Source organism: Oryx dammah, unplaced genomic scaffold, assembly GCF_014754425.2.
Source record: "Oryx dammah isolate SB20612 unplaced genomic scaffold, SCBI_Odam_1.1 HiC_scaffold_1, whole genome shotgun sequence".
Classification (NCBI taxonomy): Eukaryota; Metazoa; Chordata; class Mammalia; order Artiodactyla; family Bovidae; genus Oryx; species Oryx dammah.
In genome coordinates, this window is record NW_024070185.1 from 26,291,190 (window position 1) to 26,312,473 (window position 21,284).

The 21,284-nt window shown below is 35.6% G+C and overlaps 1 protein-coding gene across 3 annotated transcripts in view; it reads right to left on the bottom strand.

The window, feature by feature from the left end:
* The window catches only part of CNTLN (centlein), a 360,480-nt gene that overhangs the window by 16,140 nt on the left and 323,056 nt on the right, over positions 1-21,284 (bottom strand). The window contains exons 22-25 of one of the 3 annotated variants that reach the window (XM_040238506.1): positions 19,482-19,619; positions 18,449-18,634; positions 2,790-2,975; positions 223-300 (exon numbers count right to left, since the gene is read on the bottom strand). In XM_040238506.1, coding sequence (XP_040094440.1) covers positions 223-300; positions 2,790-2,975; positions 18,449-18,634; positions 19,482-19,619 — 588 coding nt within the window. Of the gene's footprint in view, positions 1-222; positions 301-2,789; positions 2,976-5,175; positions 7,409-18,448; positions 18,635-19,481; positions 19,620-21,284 lie in introns of those variants that run through there. The other 2 variants (XM_040238514.1, XM_040238523.1) reach the window with 2 other exon arrangements.

Consider the following 21,284-nt stretch of genomic DNA (forward strand, 5'->3'; position numbering starts at 1 on the left):
CTAAGACCTGTGTTGGCTCTTTCCCAAGGCATTTGCTTCATTTGTTATGTCCAAAAGTACAAATAGAGGGTTAACTTTGCTGTCTGCCTATTGGAATACTTCTTTACCTAACAGAAGTAAGTAATGTGTAAGTGTTTCCAAAATTTTAGGCATCTAGTAAAAAAAATAAGCTTGGAATTTTTATCTGCAACTTTTAATAAATGAAGTAGAAAAGTGAAATACCTGTCCTTCAAGAAGTTTCCGAATGTACAACAGCCATTCTTTGTCATTTTCGGCATCGGTCTTTGTCCTTTCAATTTCCTAAAGGAAAAAATAAAAACACTGTAGTTAATTTCATTTATATGAACTTGATCATACTGTTATATACAGAAATACTGATAGAACTGGATTCAACAAAGAGCAGCCTGTCCTTTCAAAATGGAGAATATTCAAATCAATGCTCAATATATCCATTTATGTGGAATATAAAGCTATATATCTGTATTTCATAATTCAGGAATATTTTATTTCTGTATTCATGGTGGAGCTCAAGGTATGGACTGAAGTGGAAGTGAAAGTTATTAAAACAGAGTGAAAAAGAAGATGGAGCTCTAGAAAAGAATCATTTACAAGTGACCCTCATAAGATGATATAAAACTTTATACTCAAAAATCAGACTTGTCAGTAGATAACTAAGGAGTAATTGTTACAATTACAGACAAAATAGGACAGGCATAGGTTCTGGTGTATTTAAATACTTCCTTATTTAAAATGTCCAATAGCTAACTGATAGGCAAGGGACACTCCAACTTAAAGTACTGTAGATCACTAAATATTTTCAATGCCTCAACTGTCAAGAAGAAATATTCTGAAAGTATAATGTATTCACATGTGCAACTGAATTGACTATTCAGTTAAAATCATGACTCAGTTTGCAAAAAAAAAAAAATGTAAAATGTACTTTTCAAAAAGAGAAGGGTTTGGGAAACTAACATTTGTTGAAATTTACTGTATGCCAGGTATCAGGCAAGGTACTTTGCATAGGCTGTCATAGTTTTTTACATGAATTTACAAGGCTTGGATATAGTTTAACGCATAAAGTTCAGGCAGTTTGGGCTCTATTTGGGTAAGTCACTCAACTCTTTAGACCTCTGAAAAATGCAGGCATCAGTCCAAACAAGCTCAGATCTATAATGAAATCTAGTAAATATATCCAGGTGTGTGCAATGAGCCCTCATGGAACTGCGTTTTTTCCAGGAGGACTTCCATTTAAGGTTGATTGGTACAGATGCTTTGGTGCTGTGTACCCCTGGCTCCATACTGCATCCTCCCAGAGGCCAGGGTGTCATTTCTTCACAGAAATGTGCCAGCTACTTCGGGACTAACAAGAGATATCCTTTACTAATTCATATACTCAATGGGGACAACTTTTTCTAATTTTTCTAATCAAAGGGAGTGCTTTTTTTTTTTAAACTTGTAAGCCCAAGAAAGGGCATGTTTTAAGACTACATAAAGGCAGAGGCCCTGTCTTCCAGAATATGTATCTGCAACACACACACACATACACACACACACACAAACACATGAGGGATTTTGCTATGTCTGCTTGTTTTAAAACTTTTAGGCAACAGTGGAAGACCTTAATATTTTGTTAGGTTTCTTCTTTATCCATCAAGTTTCACTTAAATGTCGAGTTAAGAGATAGTTAACAGCCTTGCCACAGATACTGTTATTTCCTGTGTGTTTTATATTTGATATTGTATTTCATAACACTCTTGGACTTCAAAGTTCAGAATTCACAGACACTGTGGCATAGCTGCTGAAAAGAGGAAACTGATCGCTCACTATCCTACTCACTCATAGGATGAAAATAATCTCTATAGGATTCCTTTGACCTCCTTTCTAAGACTTCTTGGCAGTTTAAAAACCTTTGCAAGTTGTAGATCTGCTCTATTTGAGAAATGTTTTGAGAAGCTGACAGGGGAGGGGTGCTGAAGGATGTTCTCGTGCCAACATTGAAGTCGATCATTTTATTTATTCACTGAGCAAATATTTATAGGGAAGCTATGAGTGCCATCATCTCTTTACTCTTTCTAAACAATAAAAAAATCTAATATTTAATGTATTAAAGTTCAGAAACTTAACAGTAGAACAGGATTGAGTATCTTCCACAGGTTTCACAGAAGACTGTGTATGAGGTTCTGCTGTTGATGAGGTAATAAACTATCAAAAATGCAGTGCCCTCCTCAGAAGGTACAGAAATGCTACTGCAGACTTATAAGGTATATGCATATAAATGCACTCAGGCCGGATTATTTTACCCACTTTAAAGCAATAAATACCTTTTTCTTTAACTTGATCAACAATAATGTTAAATCTAGCTAGAAAAGCCAGTAGTAGTATATTTACTACTTTTAAAAAATCTCATATAGGAGGAAAACCCCTGAAATCAATCATGATCCAGCTAACTAACTTCTTCAATGGGCTTAATTAAAAGTAATAGCTTATAAGATATATGATTAACTAAAGAATATGGAAGAGACAGGGAAAGATAACTGACCTGAATAACAAGCAAGCAGTTCTAAAGGTTATATGTACTGGCTTACTTCTATATTACACAGTTAAATTTCTCTAAAGGTTTTTTGAGTTAGTTAATACTCTTGATGTATCTTTCATTGGTATATTAATAATCTTGCCTTCATGAATATTATCTTAAAGATGAAATTCTAAGAACTATAGAACAAATAAAAAAATATATTTAACAATCAGTATAAAAACTCCTATATTAATAAATATTTAAGTGATCTTACCGCTTCATCTTCTGTGTCCAGTATTTCCTCTAGGTCTGACCGTGAAATGTTCAGGATAGAAGCTGCCAAGGTCTGGGCTTTATGGGTTGAGGTTTTACAAGCATTCCTGTTTTTCTGCATCTTTTTAAGCTCTCTGATTTGTCGCCTAATCAAATGGACATCATTTTGTAACTCTCTGACCAAGGCCTGCAACATATTGGAAAGAATATGGGTTCATATGGAAGTAATAAATGAAGAGAAAGCAGTCATAACACAAAAATGTGAAGATACTAGCAAATCATTTTTTATTAGGATTATTCTGATTTTATTTATATTGGAGCAAAATGGATTGCTCTTTACTTTTTGTCAGGACACAATAAAAGCTCTCTTAAATGATCACTTAACCAACTTGCTGGATTAAACAAACTGTTCCAATCCCTCTTTCAGATTCGCCAACTGCTGTCTTGGTGAATACTTGGAGCAGGCAGGTTAATTAGTATCACACCAGAGCACAACTCTCCCACCAGTTCAGCTGATGCCAATTGTCAGATGTATTTATTCCTAAGTGTGTATATCAGTTGTAACAGGTTAGGTATATAATTGATTTAATTATTGCATAAACTAATGAAATATAATGGCAGAAAAATGTTGTTTCTATTAAAACTGAACTAGAAATCTTTGAAAGGATTTAATAAGGACAGTTGAGTAAAAGTGCAATTAAATTATGTGTGGGCAAGACGACAATAAAGTATTGACAAAAATCATAAAAATCTAGGCTTACATCCACAAGAGTCTTTAATTTCTCCCTCTGAGAACACATGCTTATGTGTGCATAAGAAAAAAGGCAGCTCTTACTCTGGGTGAAAAGAGCTCTGGAGTCCGACGCTTGGCTTTGTGGGCTAAGAGCAACTAGCTAGATGTTTGGGTAGATTTCAGTCTTTTGCCAGCCTAAGCATTGTTGCAGTAAATAATGGTGCTTGTATATATATTTTGCATCCCTAGGATATATTCCTGGAAGTGAATCTGCTGGACCAAAGGGTGTGTTTAATTGTAATTTTGAAAGCTGTTGTTTGGAGTTCTCCCTCTATCCAAGATTGTACCAATTTACACCTACACAAAGAACATATGAAAGTACTTGTTTCTCCATACCACTGACAAAACACCAATCGGGTTTTCAGTGTAGTTTTTAAATTTTTTTACCACTGTATTTTAAAGTTTCATTTCTCTTATTAAAAATGAAAGTGAGGATCAGCCTTAACAAATATTTTTTTTGTCTTTTATCTATTTTTCTTAGTGATTTATAGGGATTATTTATTAGGGAAATTATATGTCAAGGATTTCTAATTTTTTTCATACTTTTTGTTTTGATAGTAATTATAGTATTTTATGCAAAGGAAAAATATTAAAAAAATTTTTTAACACACTAAATGAATCTATTCCGATATAACTTTTGAATTTGGTGTGATACTTTAAAAAGCATTCTCCACAATTTATATATATATGTATATATATAAAAGTATATATATGTGTGTGTGTTATTCAAACCATGATTTTTTTTGCCACTTGTAAGATTTTGCAGTTGTGTTTGTCCATTTGTAATCCTCTAGAAAATTATTATATAAAATCATAGTTGTCTCACCACCACCTAGTAAATAGTCCGTATTTTCCCCATTGATTTCATGCATGTTTAGATCAGGTTCTGAACTTTCTATTCTGTTCCATCTGTCTTATTAGTAAAGCTTTATAGTATATTTTAATTAGTGAGGCTTTGTCATAAATGTAATCCAATCCTTTCAATTACCCTTCTTTTCAGATTTTTCTTGTTAATTTTTGATTGTTTGGTTTTCCATATAAACTTCAGATTGAGCTTGTCTAAACATTCTTAATGGTATTTTATTTAAATCACGTTAAATTTTATTCAATCATGTTCACATTTTAGAATGTTGATTCTTCCTAATCAACGACTATGGTAGTCCCTTCCAGTTAAGTCTGTGTTTCTGAGGATTATTTAAAGGTTTTCTCTTTATAGATCTGTTTATTCCTGGGCCTCTTACTTTTTGTAGGGGCTGATTCTAGTACCTATTGTTGCTTGTAGACATAAAGATTGTTAATATATAAATTTGCTGAAGTTTCTTATTTATTATAAGAGTTTTGAAAAAAAAAAAAGTTTTGCAGCTGATTCCTCTTTAGCTTCCAGAAATTAAATCATATCTGCAAATACTGATAATTTTATCTCCTATTTTCCAACCTTTTTTCTTTGGTCATGCTCTGCAGCTTACGGAATGTGGGTTCTTAGTTCTCCAACCAGGGATTGAACCCAGGCCCTTGGCAGTGACGGCATGGAGTCCTAACCACTACATCATCAGGGAATTCCCTATTTTCCAATTTTTATACCTCCATTTTCTTTTTTATTGGATTATTAGGTTATTTCTGAATAATATTAAATAGTAATATTGATGGACACAATTGACTTGTTCCTGATTTCAGTAGGAATCTAACTCTTAAGACTATGCCAGATTTTAATTTGAGAGCTGTATTTTAATATACCAAAAAATAAGTATTAATATAAAATATATAATGTAGTTTTACACAATTAACTATCTACATATTTTAATTTCTTACAAAAATGGGAACCAGATTGTCTTAAATCCATTTTAGCACCCATATAAACTATCATATGATTTTTCATCATAAATCTATTAATAGGATTCTTAATAATTTCCTTAGTATTGAATTATCCTTGCATCTGTGGAATAAACTCCACTTAGCGTGATATATTATTTTTTGATGTTCTGCTGAACTCTATTTGCTGATATTTCATCTGGAATGTCTACATTAATAAGAGACTGATTTGTTTCAATTTTGTGCAATCTTCCAAAAATATTTGGAAGGTATTTTCTCTATGTTCTTCAGTAGTTTTAATGAAATTGAATCTATCTGCTCTTTACTGACATTGTAGCACTCGCCTGAATTTGGCATAGTATGTATTGTACAGAAAGATACTTTCTTGGCAATTTCTTTTAATTTTCCATCTGTTCTAGAGGGACTTTTGGTACATTACAATTTTCCTAGAAATTTGTACTTTTCAGAAAGTAGAATATATAAAGAAATTCTACTTTTCAGCATTAATTCAGATTTTTCTTTGTGGTGTGTTACGGGTGGGAAGGCCTGAAAACATACACACTCTGAGATGGAGATTTATGTGGGAGAGGGTACTTAGGAGCAATACCTACGGAGCCTCGGAGCTGAGACAGCCTTTCAGAGTTGTCTCATCTTTATTTTTCCCCCCTTATATATGACATGAACATTTTTCTTGGCTATTATTTTTTTGAGTCCAGAAACTTTACTAGGCCACAGAACATACACAGGGTATGACATGTTAGACATGTTAGACATGACATCAGATTTTCTGGGGTTCATGTTATGTCCTTGGAAGTCTTTATTTCTGAAAATTGTTTTTGGATTATAGCTTCAATATTTGTTCTTTTCCATCATTCCTTTTCTTCTTTCAAGATTCCAATTATACATATGTTGAATCTCTGTAACTCGCTTCATAAATCCTTTTTTCCTCAATATTTTTTTTTAATTTAAGTATAGTTAGAATGAAATAGTGTACATTTTAAGTGTTTAGTTCAATGAGCTTTGATAGCTGTATACTTCCAAGTTGTTTTTGGTATCATAAATATGTATTGAATTTTGCCAAATGATTTTTAGGGAGTATTTGATTATATTGACTTTGCTTTTTTTTAGAATTGTTGAATCAATCTTTCTTTCCTAGAATTATATAAACTTATTCATGGTGTAAATTATTTTCATATAATGCTTGATTTGATTAACTGATATGCAGTTGAGAATTTTTACATTGATGTTCATGATGAAATACTGACTGGTGCTTCTGTTTTCTTACAATGTTTTGTCAGGTTTTGGTTTTAAGGTTGTGCTGGTCACATAAAATGAACTGGGACTTATTTTCTTCTCTGCCATTTTCTGAAATAATTTCTGTAAGATGGTGGTATATTTTTCCTGAAAGTTTGCTCAGTGAAACCCTCTGGATCTGGAGATAGTACATGTGTTTTTGTGTGTGAAGGCTTTGGATTTTTTTAAAAAATCCAATTTCTTTAACTAATAAAGAGCTACTCATATTTTCAATTCAATCTCCTGTTAGTTTTTGTGATGAAAGAAGTCAATTCCTAACAGTTCTGACCATTTCTCTTGGTAGTTTAGTAGGGACTCAGGGCAGTTTAGAAGCTACACTGAGTCAATCAGAGGAAAGAGCAAAGGGTTTGGGTGATGTCCACACTCTTGTAGGCAATGCTCAACCTTGGGTCCCCAGTGTGCAGACATGGTGGGGATGGGGCCCTCTCTCTCTTTTGGAGTGCACTCGGTCGCACATTCAGCTTGCTGGCTCAGGCAGACCTCTCTGCCGTAAACTTGGCCACAGTAAATACCAAATATTTATACTCAGTCTTTGCTAAGGAATAAAGGAAGCTCTGGGGCTGTGTTCATTCTACAAGTTGTCTCTCTCTCAGCTTTACCCCCCAAAACCTGAAGCTATCTAAAATGTGATGCCAGTGGTATATGAGTGTGAAGCCACTATATGACAGGTAAGAGGTACTTTTTTGAAAAGTTATCCATTTCACCTAAATTGTCAAATTATATTGTTATAAACTCATTCATATAATTTCCTTGTTACTTATGTTTCTGTAGTGATATCCCATCTTTTATTCCTGATATTGGTAATTTGTATTTTTTACCATTTTCTTCTTTATTCTTGGATTTTATATCAATGTAAAATAGATACCTGTGGGTTGTTTGAGGTATATAGCTAAGCTTATATTGTTTTCTAAATTGAAAGCGATTTTTCCAAGGCCATTATTGACTACTTTCCCTTACACCGGTCTGAAATGAAAAATACAAACTTTATGCTCTAAATTCCCTTAGATGGGCTTGTTTTTGTAACTCTTTCTGTTCCAATGCTCTATGCATCTATTCCTGCACTTAATCATGCCATTTTATTTATACAGCTTTATAGCATGTTTTAACGTTTGCTAGGAAAATTTTTCCTCTTTCCTTCCCATTCTTCTCCTTCTTCAGCCATCTTCATCCTCTTTCTTTCAGTTATATTTCTGGAACCAGTTTGTATCTTGGACAGCACTGGCACATAGATGAAATATGGAATGAATTCTCACATTTAACAATATTGTTTCTTCACATTCAGAAAAACAGTATATCTCTCCTTTTACTTAGTTCTGTTTTATGTCATTCGGTGTTTTATAGCTCACTTTATAGGTTGCTTGCATTTCTTGGAAGGTTTATTCCTGGGTATTTAATACTTTCTTTTTATCATTATAAATACAAATTTACAAATAGTACTTTAAATATACTATTACTTGTAAAGTCTACTTTATTTTATATGCTGACTTTGTTCTGAAATTATTGCTGAATTATCTGTTTAATAGTTTATTATTGGATTCTCTTGAATTTCCTAGGTCCATAAATATGTCATTGACAATCACAGTTCAGTTGTACATGTTCAGTTTATCTTGGGAAAGGAGCTGTTTTACAGTTTATGGATTTTTTTTTTATAAAAGCAATTTTAAAATTTACTTTGAGTTTTTTTTTTGTTTTTTTCTCCTAGCATTTTGAGTTGAAAGTTAAATTTTGGCTGAATTTTGAAGGTTTTGGTATTTCATTATAGTTCACTTTGAAATAGTTCATAAACTCACTTTTTATTTTCTCCTTAACCCAAAAATCATATAGATGGGTTTGGAACTTCTAAGTGGACAGAAACATTTGGCTGATTATTTGCTAAAATCATAGTTACATTATACTCTACTCAGGGTACATTGCCTAAATGATTTTTGCTTTTTTGAACTTGAACTTTGTAGATTTAAATGTAAGTAATTTCTGTGAATGTTCCACATGGGTTTGAAAAGAAAGGAGCCTTGCTTACATTTTCTTTATTTGGATTGTTTATTTCTGAGTATAATATACTAGAAGACAGTAAATACCTTTGTGGATTCTTTGATTTCCATTTGTAGTTTCACCAAATTTTGCTTAATGTTGCCAGGTACATAAAAATTCATGAATTTTATATCTTCTTTGCAAATTATGCATTTTTATCAATATGAAATTGCTTGCTTTACCCTTATTAATTTTTTTCCTTAATTTGTCTCAAAATAATATTGCTGTATCTTCTTTTTTTAGCATTTAGCTGGAATATATTCAGTTGCACACTGGTAAACAAGCTCTTGCAGGGGATGGGTATGACTTGTAATGTTTGCCAATTTCTATGGTGTTATGTACTTGCACATGATTGATTTCAAACAACCAACATGAATGAGATGCTGGGAAGAGATAAGCAAAATTGATTCTCACGAGCTATCTGCAGGATATCATAATTTTATTCTTAAATCTTTTTGGCTTTTGGTATCATGTTTTAGGTGCATCTTTTCCAGAATCTCATAGTCTCTTTGTTTTTTCTTTTTTTAAAAATACATTTCAACTTCATTATATATACTATGATTATTGGTATGTTTGTATCATCCTATCCTTTTTATTTACCATGCTTCTTATTAACTGTTCCTCTCCTTTATTTTATCTTTCCTTCCTCCCTTTCTCGCATTCTTCTTCCTGGTTTGTATTGAACTGATGGAGATTTTAAATTTTTTTTAATTTCCTCTAATTTTTTGAAAATTAAGTGCTTGATTCCTATTCTTGTGGTCACCTTTAAAGCTCCTGAATATATATTTAATATTATTTAAGTAAACTTGATTAATATAATAAAATCAATATTATATTTTGAATCAATATCTAGAGTTTCTCATCCTCTTTATGTTCCACCAGAGCAAAAAAGAAACATCCCTTACAACCACCCCCTCACAACTTCTGATACTATAATCACTAACATCAAGCTATTTAGATGTAATTGTAGATTTTATAGGAGTCTTTGTTTTCCATTGTTTCTTTCTTTATTTTATTTTATTATTATTATTTTTTTTTACTTTACAATATTGTATTGGTTTTGCTATACATCAACATGAATCTGCCATTGGTGTACACATGTTCCCAATCCTGAACCCCCCTCCCACCTCCCTCCCCATACCATCCCTCTGGGTCATCCCAGTGCACCAGCCCCAAGCATCTTGTATCCTGCATGGAACCTAGACTGGCAATTCATTTCTTATATGATATTATACATGTTTCAATGCCATTCTCCCAAATCATCCCACCCTCTCCCTCTCCCAGAGTCCAAAAGACTGTTCTATACATGTGTGTCTCTTTTGCTGTCTCCCATACAGGGTTATTGTTACCATCTGTTCTAAAGATTGACAAGAGTCCCATCTGGGCAGAAAGACCTGAAGAAGTGAAGAGGTAAGCTATTTTATCAATAATATACAGAGGAAAGAGCAAAGACTTTGAGGAAAAAAAGCATGGCTTGCAGTATTCAAAGAACAGCAAGAAAGTCAGTATGGTTAAAGAGGGATAAATGAGGTGCATGTAGTTAAAAAGTCTCAGAAGTAACAACAAGACTAATCATGGAAGCCCCACAGCAATGCTGCCATTAGCTGGCTGAAAGCAACATGGGTATATTTGGGGAAAATGTGTGTATTATTAAAAAATGTTATGTTATTTTGCTGAAATATACTTCATGATGCTCAAATCTTCTTCCTCCCTTCCAAACTATACCTTTCAGATACATAGTAGAGTGTCACTGCACTAAGTTCATTGAAATGTTTTACTTACCCCCTTATATCCAGGTTAAGATTTTGTTTTCATATGATGACACTTGCCTTTTGTTTCTATGCTGGTGCTCTGCCTGTTTTTATTTCTGGGTGTTACTTCCATCTGGATTGTATTTTTACTTCCCTTCCATCCATTACAAAATTGCTTTCTCTTACCAGTTTAAAATCTGCTCAGCTCTTCTCTAAGCACTTCCAAATTGTGCAAAAGTCTTTAAATACTCCAATGTTAAAAACATTAGAAGCTTAAAAATGTTTTACTCTATTTGCATCATTTGAACAATGGTCCTTGGCTATCACTTGTCAAGGTAAGTAAAAACACTATACCATACAAAATAAGCATTCAACAAATATTAAATGAATTTATAAAAGTTTATGTTAGCCTCCTTAAACTTCTTGAAATATCTCAATATTTGATTATATTTTCAAAATAAGAGTACTTTCTTGGATGTATATCCCAACTTAAAGTCACTATATTTTTCAGTATTTCAATATGATATATTGTAAGCAGTCAGCAATAGTGTTAGAGTAAAACAAGTTATTTCATTCCAGTCTTATTAGATCTAGCTTTCCAGTCTTTATTAAGGAGTCTTGATCTGTGTTAGCTAACTATAAAAATTTTTTGAGTTTCATTGAATCATAATGAAGTGATTAGATTTTCAGTAAGATTAGATTATTGTGATGAAGGTTATTATTGGCTGTTCAAGTACCATGGAGTCACCCCTACAACCATAGTTTCTTGGAGAAATAATGTCTTTTCTAACAGCTTAAATAGTTTTATTAAGATATAATTTACATATTTTAAATTTCACTCAATGTATTTTTATTAAAAGCTTTATCCTTTTTTATATAATGATAAGACTGAAAGAGTTAATTCAAACTGGATTTTAAATATCATAATTAAGAAGTCATATCACCAAAATGGTACCAGCGTCCATCCCCCCACAAATATCAACAATTAGACATTCACAAACTAAAATAGCTCTTGAAGGGCTCAGGAATCCACTTAAGAAATTTCAGCAACACTGTGAAGCAAAAAAAGAATAACTCCATACAAAGAAAAGGAAGGACAGCTTCATTGTGCCTGCACCATCCCATCCCCCAGGGCAGCACTGCTTAGGGCCAGTGGAGAACTCCAGGGTTCAAACGGGCTCCCTCACTGGGGAAGGAAGAATGAGGTGGGCAACCACCTTCCCCAGTTTTTCACATCACAGTATGAAAGATCACTTCAGCTTCACCCTACCCAGAGACTGACAAAGTCAAGACATATACGGATGGGCTGGAAAAACAAAGAACAGCCGGGGCCACCTATATCAGCTACACAGCAGGAGCAGCTGTGGTTCACAGTAACCAACTCCGTGTAGGATCCCAACAGATTTCACCACTGAAGAAACCAATGCCTAGGATGGCTGACATGGACCCCCTGCAGATTTCACCACTTTCACCTTCCCCCCACAGGTTTCCACTTTCACAGATGCCACCTGACAGTCCTTCCCTGACCCTAACTGGACCCTGCAATCTGCACTGGAAGCCAGCTTAGCCTTTGCACCTGCACAAGTGCAAGATGCCAGCCCAGACCCCTGCAGTGATAGATAAATGTGCATGCATTTGGAGCTAACCTCTTCAACTGAGGGCCTCTTGCCAATGGTCTGCCACTGGCTTCTAATGATCTGCGAGTGCCTGTGGTGAGACTCTATGGCCACAAGACTGCATGGCAACCGTCAAGGCCCCCATGGCTGTGTGTGGGCCCGGACCTGGCCCTGTCTCCTCTCACTGGCTTGCATTGCTGGGTTCAGCTGCAGTGAGCCCCTCCACCTGAGCACCTGTACAGCAACATCCAACTCCTGTCACTGGCCTCCACTGTTATGTGGGACTATTAAGCAAAGAAAAAAACAAACAAAACTAAAAAAAATCTAACTTTGTAATTCAATGAACTAGAAAAAGAACAAAGTAAACCCAGGTTAGTAGAGGAAGGAAATAACAAAGAGCAGAATGGAAATAAATAGAGACAAAAAGAGAACAGAAAAGATCAGTGAAACTAAGAGCTAGTTTTTAAAAGAGACAAACTAAATGGATAAGTTTCTATCTGCATTTACCAAGGAAAAAGAGTACTCAAATTAAGAAAATTAACTAGAGAGGTGGGGTGGGGAGGAAGACGGGAGGAGGTTCAAAAGGGAGGGGATATATGTATACCTATGGCTGATTCATGTTGGGGTTTGACAGAAAACAACAAAATTCTGTAAAGCAATTATCATTCCATTAAAAAAATAAATTAAAAAAAAGAAAATTAGACATGAAAGAGAAGATATTACAATTGACAATACAGAAATACAAAGAATCATAAGAGGATACTATGAACAATTATATACCAACAAACTGGACAACCTAGAAGAAATGGATAAATTCCTAGAATATACGATCTACCAAGACTGAATCACAAAGTGACAGAAAAATTGAACAGATCAATGAGTAAGGAGATTGAATCAGCAATCAAACACTTTCCAATAAAGAAGAGCCCATGACCCGATGGCTTCACTGGTGAATTCTACCTGAGACAGAATAATGTCAATTCTTCTAAAGCTCTTCCAAAGAACGTAAAAGGAAAGACCACTTTCAAACTCTTTTTAAGAGGTCAGCATTAACTTGATACCAAAGACAGATAAGGACAGTACAAGAAAAGAAACCCATAGGCCAATACCTCTGATGAATATAGATGTAAAACCTCTGAACAAAATACTAACAAACTGAATTTAACAACACATTAAAGGACCACACACCATGCTCAAGTGGGATTTATCCCCGGAATACAAGAATAAGTCAACATATACAAATCAATAAATGTAATATACTACATTAAAAGAATGAAGATAAAAATCATACAATCATCTCAATAAATGCAAAAAAAAATACTGGACAAAATTTAACATTCTTTCATGATAAACTCCCCACAGACTGGGTATAGAAGGAACATACTGTACATAACGAAAGCCATATAATACAAAACCAAACTAACATCACACTCAACAACAAAAAGCTGAAAGCTTTCCATCCAAGATCGGAAACAAGAGAAAGGTGACCACCCTCACCGCTCCTGTTCAACACAGAACTGGAAGTCCTAGCTGGAGCAATTAGGCAGTGAAGAGAAACAAGAAGCATCCAAATCAGAAAGAAAGAAGTAACACTGTCTCTTTTTGCTCATGACATAATCTTTTATGTAGAAAATCCTAAGAACTCCATCCAAAAAAGCTGTTAAAATTAATCAACAAATTCAGTAAAGTTGTAGGATACAAAGTCACAGATAAAAATTAATTTGTTGTGTCTCTATACACTAACAATAAAACATGTGAAAAAGGAATAAAACAATCCCACCTACAGTAGCACCCAACAATAAAATTTTAGGGATAAATTTAACTAAGGAAGTGAAAGATCAATACACCCAAAACTCTAAGACACTGATGAAAGAAACTAAAGAAGACACAAATAAATGAAATGATACCCTGCACTTACTGATTGAATGACTGGATATTCTTAAAATGTTCATTCTACCCAAAGACATCGAGAGGTTCAATAAGACCTCTATCAAAGTTCCAATGCCATTTTTTCCAGAAAAACAGGAAAAAATCCCCTAAATTCGGATGAAACTACAAAAGACTGACTAGTCAAAGCAATCTTAGGGAAGTGCAAAGCTGGAGGCATCATACTTCCTAACTTGAAATTATATATAACTCATACAACTTGATCAGAGAAGGCAATGGCAATCCACTCCAGTACTCTTGCCTGGAAAATCCCATGGATGGAGGAGCCTGGAAGGCTGCAGTCCATGGGGTCGTTACAAGTTGGGCACGACTGAGCGACTTCACTGCAGATGGTGACTGCAGCCATGAAATTAAAAGACACTTACTCCATGGAAGGAAAGTTATGACCAACCTAGATGGCATACTGAAAAGCAGAGACATTACTTTGCCAACAAAGGTCCATCTAGTCAAGGCTATGGTTTTTCCAGTAGTCATGTATGGATGTGAGAGTTGGACTGTGAAGAAAGCTGAGCGCCGAAGAATTGATGCTTTTGAACTGTGGTGTTGGAGAAGACTCTTGAGAGTCCCTTGGACTGCAAGGAGATCCAACCAGTCCATTCTGAAGGAGATCAGCCTTGGGATTTCTTTGGAAGGAATGATGCTAAAGCTGAAACTCCAGTACTTTGGCCACCTCATGAGACGAGCTGACTCATTGGAAAAGTCTCTGATGCTGGGAGGGGTTGGGGGCAGGAGGAGAAGGGGACAACAGAGGATGAGATGGCTGGATGGCATCACAGACCCGATGGATGTGAGTCTGAGTGAACTCCGGGAGTTGGTGATGGACAGGGAGGCCTGGCATGCTGAGATTCATGGGGTCGCAAAGAGTCAGACACAACTGAGCGACTGAACTGAACTGAACTGAGTAACTTCACTTTCACTTTTCACTTTCTTGCATTGGAGAAGGAAATGGCCACCCACTCCAGCGTTCTTGCCTGGAGAATCCCAGGGACGGGGGAGCCTGGTGGGCTGTCGTTATGCGGTCGCACAGAATCGGACACAACTGAAGCGACTTAGCAGCAGCAGCAGCAGTAGTAGCATACAACTTGATAACAAAAACCCAAACATCCAATTTAGAAATGAAAATAGAATCTCAACAAATACTTTTCCAAAGAACACATATAATGGCCAGCAAGTTCATGAGAAGGCGCTCAACCTTACTGATCATCAGAGAAATGCAAATCAAAGCCACAAGGTATCAGCTCACATCTGTTGGAATGGCTATTATCAAATAGATAAGAGAGAACAAATGCTGGCAAGATGTTGAGAAAAGGGAAACACTGTGCACTGTGGGTCAGACTATAAATTGGTACAGCCACTATGGAAAACAGTGCAGAGGTTCCCCGAAAAATTAAAAATAACAACTACCAGCAATCCAACTTCTGAGCACATACTGAAAGGAAATAAAAAAGGAATCGCAGAGAGATACATGCACTCTCATGGTCACTGCAGCGTTACTTGCACTAATCAAGACATGGAAACAACTTGTGTCCATGAATATATTAATGAGTAAGGAAAACGTAGTAAATATATGTGTGTGTGTGTGTCTGTGTGTGAGAGAGAGAGAGATTAAACACACACACAATGGAATATGATGACTCAGCCATAAAAAGAAGGAAATCCAGACATTTCTGACAACATGGATAGCCCCTGAGAGTACTAAGCTAAGTGAAATAAACCAGATAGAAAAAAACAAATACTGGATGATATCACTTATATATATGGAATTTTTTAAAAGGCAAACTCAGAAATAGAGAGTAGAAAAGTGGTTGCCAGGGGCTGAGGGGAGGAGGAAATGAGATGTTGGTCAAATGGTACAAACTTCCAATCATAAGAAGAATAAGTTCCAGGGATTTAATGTATAACATAGTGATTATAGTTAACAATACTCAACTGTATACTTGGAATTCGCTATGACTAGATTTTAAATGTCCTTCCAATAACAACAAAATGGCAATTATGTGAGGTTAAGGATGTGTTAACTAACCTATTGTAGTAAACTTTTCATAATATATACATGTATTAAGTCATCATATTGTATATCTTAATCTTATAAAATGTTACATGTCATATCTAATAAAGTTTAAAAAAATAGAAAAATCATAATTAAGAGTAGATCAGTACCAAAGTGTTAACAACTGTACACATTAAAAATAAAATTATAATGCTTTAAAAAATTCTTACTAAAGAATCAAGAAATTTATATGCCTTAATCATCTCACCAAATCTTAACAAACAAGTACATATTGATAATTAAATGATTTAAGCTTCTGGATAAATGTTCTTTGGCTGGTATTTATTCATCAGCTAACAAAAGCCACCAAGAAGATGGAATTGACCATATGATTCTCACATACAAGCATGTTAACAAGCCTATTATCAGGCCTCAATCAAACTAAGCAAATACTTCTAGAAATTTCCCTTGTGTGTTTTATTCAGTTATTAGGAGAATTCAAAGCTTCAGCTCTGCCACATACATCCAGCCCAGATGCTCAAAGCACTTGATTTTACTCCAGGGTAAAATTCCATATTCAAGACTAGATCTAGAACAGATGGCCACCCCACCTCTGCTATAATCTGGTTGTGCCCTATGCATAAATGAAAAAAAAACTAAAGGGAACACAGATTCCACAGCAGGGCCAGAACAAACATTATTACTATTAATACTACTAATAATAGTAATAATGTGTATTTTGTGTACCTGTACCCTATTAAGTTCTGCACAGAATGAGTCCCATTGATCATAATGTTCCATGTAGGAACTATGTACATTCTCTAACTATGCTCAACATTCTTTAACTATGCTCATTATGAGTGTGCATAACTCTTGCCTTCACAGAGGTTTCAATCTGAGCAGTGATTACGTGTCCAGCACTATTCTTGAAGCAGATATAAAGTCAATTTCTCAAGAATTTAGCAAGCTCTATTATGTGCCAGTTGTTTTTGTTGTTTTGTTGCTAAGTTGTGTCTGACTCTCTGTGACCCAGTGAACTGTGGCCCAACAGGCCCTAGTCCTGTTTCCATGGGATTTCCCAGGCAAGAATACTGGCGGGGGTTGCCATTTCCTTCTCCAGGAGATCATCCCAACTCAGGGGTCAAATTCGCATCTCCAGCAAAGGGGACAGCATAATGGCAACAGACCTGTTTGCTAGCTACAATACAAGGCAGAATAAAAGGCACTAAATAGGAGTGTAAATAACTCATGCTGCTGCTGCTGCTAAGTCACTTCAGTCGTGTCTGACTCTGTGCGACCCCATAGACGGCAGCCCACCAGGCTCCCCCGTCCCTGGGATTCTCCAGGCAAGAACACTGGAGTGGGTTGCCGTTGCCCTCTCTGAAACAACTCATAGTGGCATTAAAAAGAGTGGAGCAATCCCCAGGTTCCCAGGTCTCAGTCCCTTGTTATCTCTGAAACCAAACTGTTCCTCCTACATTTTCCCAGAATAGTTAAGGGAGGAATTACTGGCTGACCATGTCGGGGCAGAAGTACAGACCAGAGGTCTAAACACTCTCCTATAAATACTTTGAAACAAAACCTGGTATTCTCCCTTCCCCACCACCCTTAGCTTTGGTGGTTCCTTGTATAGCCAATGCCTAAGCCTTTCAGGGATTATTCAGTGGTCAGATAATTTCTAGATGGTACACCCTTTGTAGATATTCTAGTTTGTCTTCCTTTTGTCCTGCCAGATCATTTACCATTCCTTTACCCATTCCATTGGAGAAGGAAATGGCAACCCACTCCAGTATTCTTGCCTGGAGAATCCCATGTACAGAAGAGCTTGGTGGGCTACAGTCCACGGGTCACAAAGAGTCGGACACGACTGAGCGACTTCACTTCACTTTCACTTCACTTACCCATTCCATGCCTGATAAGTTATGGGGCCCAGGTTCAATGTCTCTTAACGTCAATGATCATGGATCAAGCTTCTGGTTGTTCTTGCTTGGCTGATTTTTAAAAGGAAGTGGAATGGAAATAACTCAATTCTGTCTCTTAACGTCAATGACCATGGATCAAGCTTCTGGTTGTTCTTGCTTGGGTGATTTTTAAAAGGAAGTAGAATGGAAATAACTCAATTCTTGTCTTAAAACATGTCTTGCTTATGTGATTACCACAATTTCATAACTAAACTGACACTGGAAAAAGAATATTAAAAACATAGTGGATATTTTTAAACTCAAGCTATGAAAATGAATCTTTCATAGACAAAATTTGAATAGTGTGGTGGGTAGGGTACGGGAAGATGCTTTGTGGTTTGGGAAAGAAAGCAGAAAGGAACTTCAAGAATACCCCAGATCATCTGAAATAGGCCACTGCCCTCTGCGCCTGAATTAAAGCACCAGTTAGTAAAGTGCAAATAATTCAAACCTTCACAAATATGGTGAACTCTTCTACTTTCTCACTGGCTAGTAGCAATTTCTTCTGTGCACCTTCTAGGGCCTGCTCACTTTGCATTGCTAATCCTTGAAGATGCTTAGATGCTGCTGTTTCAATCTCTGCCATGGCAGATTCAGTCTCATTTATTTTTGACAGGAGGAAAGTAAGCTTGAGATCCTGCAAAAGACCAGTAATCACAGAATAAAAATATGTTTCTTAAACAGATTTGGAAGTTAGAGATGTAAGATAAAGAAAGAGTTTCATTACTCTCTTTATATCTTGTATTTGTTTTCATTTGAGTAAAACTTTATTTTCAATGACTATCTTCAGCACATATTACCACATATTTATCATCGAAATCAATTTATTCTTTTAAAAATTATAAATCATTAAAGACATGGAAGGGATTTTGGACTAAAAGATTTCATATATCAAAAGGAAGTATTTAATTAGTTTATAAGTTTTCAGTTCAGTTCAGTTCAGTTCAGTCGCTCAGTCGTGTCCGACTCTTTGCAACCCCATGAATCGCAGCACGCCAGGCCTCCCTGTCCATCACCAACTCCCGGAGTTCACTCAAAGTCACATCCATTGAGTCAGTGATGCCATCCAGCCATCTCATCCTCTGTCATCTCCTTTTCCTCCTGCCCCCAATCCCTCCCAGCATCAGAGTCTTTTCCGAGTCAACTCTTCGCATGAGGTGGCCAAAGTACTGGAGTTTCAACTTTAGCATCATTCCTTCCAAAGAACACCCGGGGCTGATCTCCTTTATGGACCTAAAACTGTATACCTACTTATATAAATATAAGTTCTTAACAACAGTTTTCATTTATTATAAATCATCAAGATAAACAAAATCTGTTTCTCTAATACAGCATTACCTTTAATAGTAAACTCTTAGTGTTTTATGTAGAGACATAAATGTTCTTTGAAACATTTAAGTAACTCATAGTAGGTTTGGGGAGAAATAAAAATAAAAAAGAGATTGTTACAGTCTACCTCTAAGCTAAAATATCCTAAACCATACCTTTTTTTCTAACTCCTCTTTAGTTTGCTGATACATCTCTTCATACTGAGACTTCTCTTTTACAGCAACACTAAGTCTTTGCTTTAGTGAATCAATTGATACTTTCTTGTTGGAACACTCCTCAGTTAATGTCTTTACCTACAATAAATGCACAAAGGTAGAGATGTATGGAGAGAGAAACATGGAAACTTACATTACCATATGTAAAATAGATAGCCAATGAGAATTTGCTGTATGTCTCAGGAAACTCAAACAGGGCCTCTGTATCAACCTAGAGGGGTGGGAGGGGGAGGGGGGTGGGAGGTAGGTTCAAAAGGGAGGGGATATATATATATATACCTATGGCTGATTCATGTTAAGGTTGAAGTTTGACAGAAAACAACAAAATTCTGTTTATCCTTCAATTAAAAAATAATAAAAAAAATTTTTAAAGCACAAAGGAAAATATTATTGGTAAAGGCAGTCTAGTTCTACACTGTATTTGTTTTAACAGAAACCAAATGAATGCATGAATAAGTCATTTCATTTATTTTCTCATAAATGATATCAAATTCAAGCATAAGATTTGTGTAACTCATACAGCACTGCAAGTACTAACTAAGCATACTGAAGTCAGTAGTGAGTGAGACTAACAATACATAAATCAATAACAACACCCAAAAACTGTGCAAAAAAGCATGAATATTGCTTCGTGTAGACTTCTACCTAATAATACAAGATTATCTTTAACTACGTTTCCTTCAATTACTAACCTGAACTTTCTTAAGCAAGAGATGGTTGTTTTGATTCTTTAATAAGCTAAGTCATAGAAAACTTTGTCTTCTCCGATATAACATGTACTTTTTAGGATAAAATTAAATAAGTAATACAACATATTTATTGTGCATTTCAAAGAATAGCAGAAGACTCCAAAGGAGACATACCAATCAGCTAATAAATATATGAAAAGATTCTCAACATGACTCATTATTAGAGAAACGTAAATCAAAACTACAGTGAGATATCACCTCACACTGGTCAGAATGGCCATCATCAAAAACTTCAGAAACAGTAAGTGCTGGAAAGGGTGTGGAGAAAAGGGAACCCTCTTTCACTGTTGTTGGGAATATAAATTGATACAGTCACTATGGAAGATAGTTTGGAGATTCCTTAAAAGACTAGGAATAAACTATCATATGACCCAGCAATACCACTTCTAGGCACATACACTGAGGAAACCAGAACTGATCCATATACCACAATGTTTATTGCAGCACTACTTACAATAGCTAAGATATGGAAGCAACCTAGATGTCCCTTGACAGGTGAATGGATAAAGAAGCTGTGGTGAATGGATAAAGAAGCTGTGGTAATGTATACAATGGAATACTACTCAGCCATAAAAAGAAATGCATTTGAGTCAGTTATAATAAGGTGGATAAACCTAAGGCCCCTTATACAGAGTGAAGTTAAGTGAGAAACAGAAAAACAAATAGTATATTAACACATATATATGAAATCTAGAAAGATGGTACTGATGAACCTATTTGCAGGGCAGCAATGGAGATGCAGACAAAGAACAGACTTATGGACATGGGCCAGGAGGAGAAAGGAGAGAGTGGGATGAATGGACAGAGTTGCATGGAGGCATATACACTACCACATGTGAAACAGATAGCCAGTGGGAATTTGCTGAATGACTCAGGGAACACAAACTGGGGCTCTGTAACAACCTAGAGGGGCGGGAAAGGGTGGGAGCTGGGAGGAAGGTTCCAGAGGGAGTGGACATATGTACACCTATGGCTAATTCATGCTGAGGCGTGG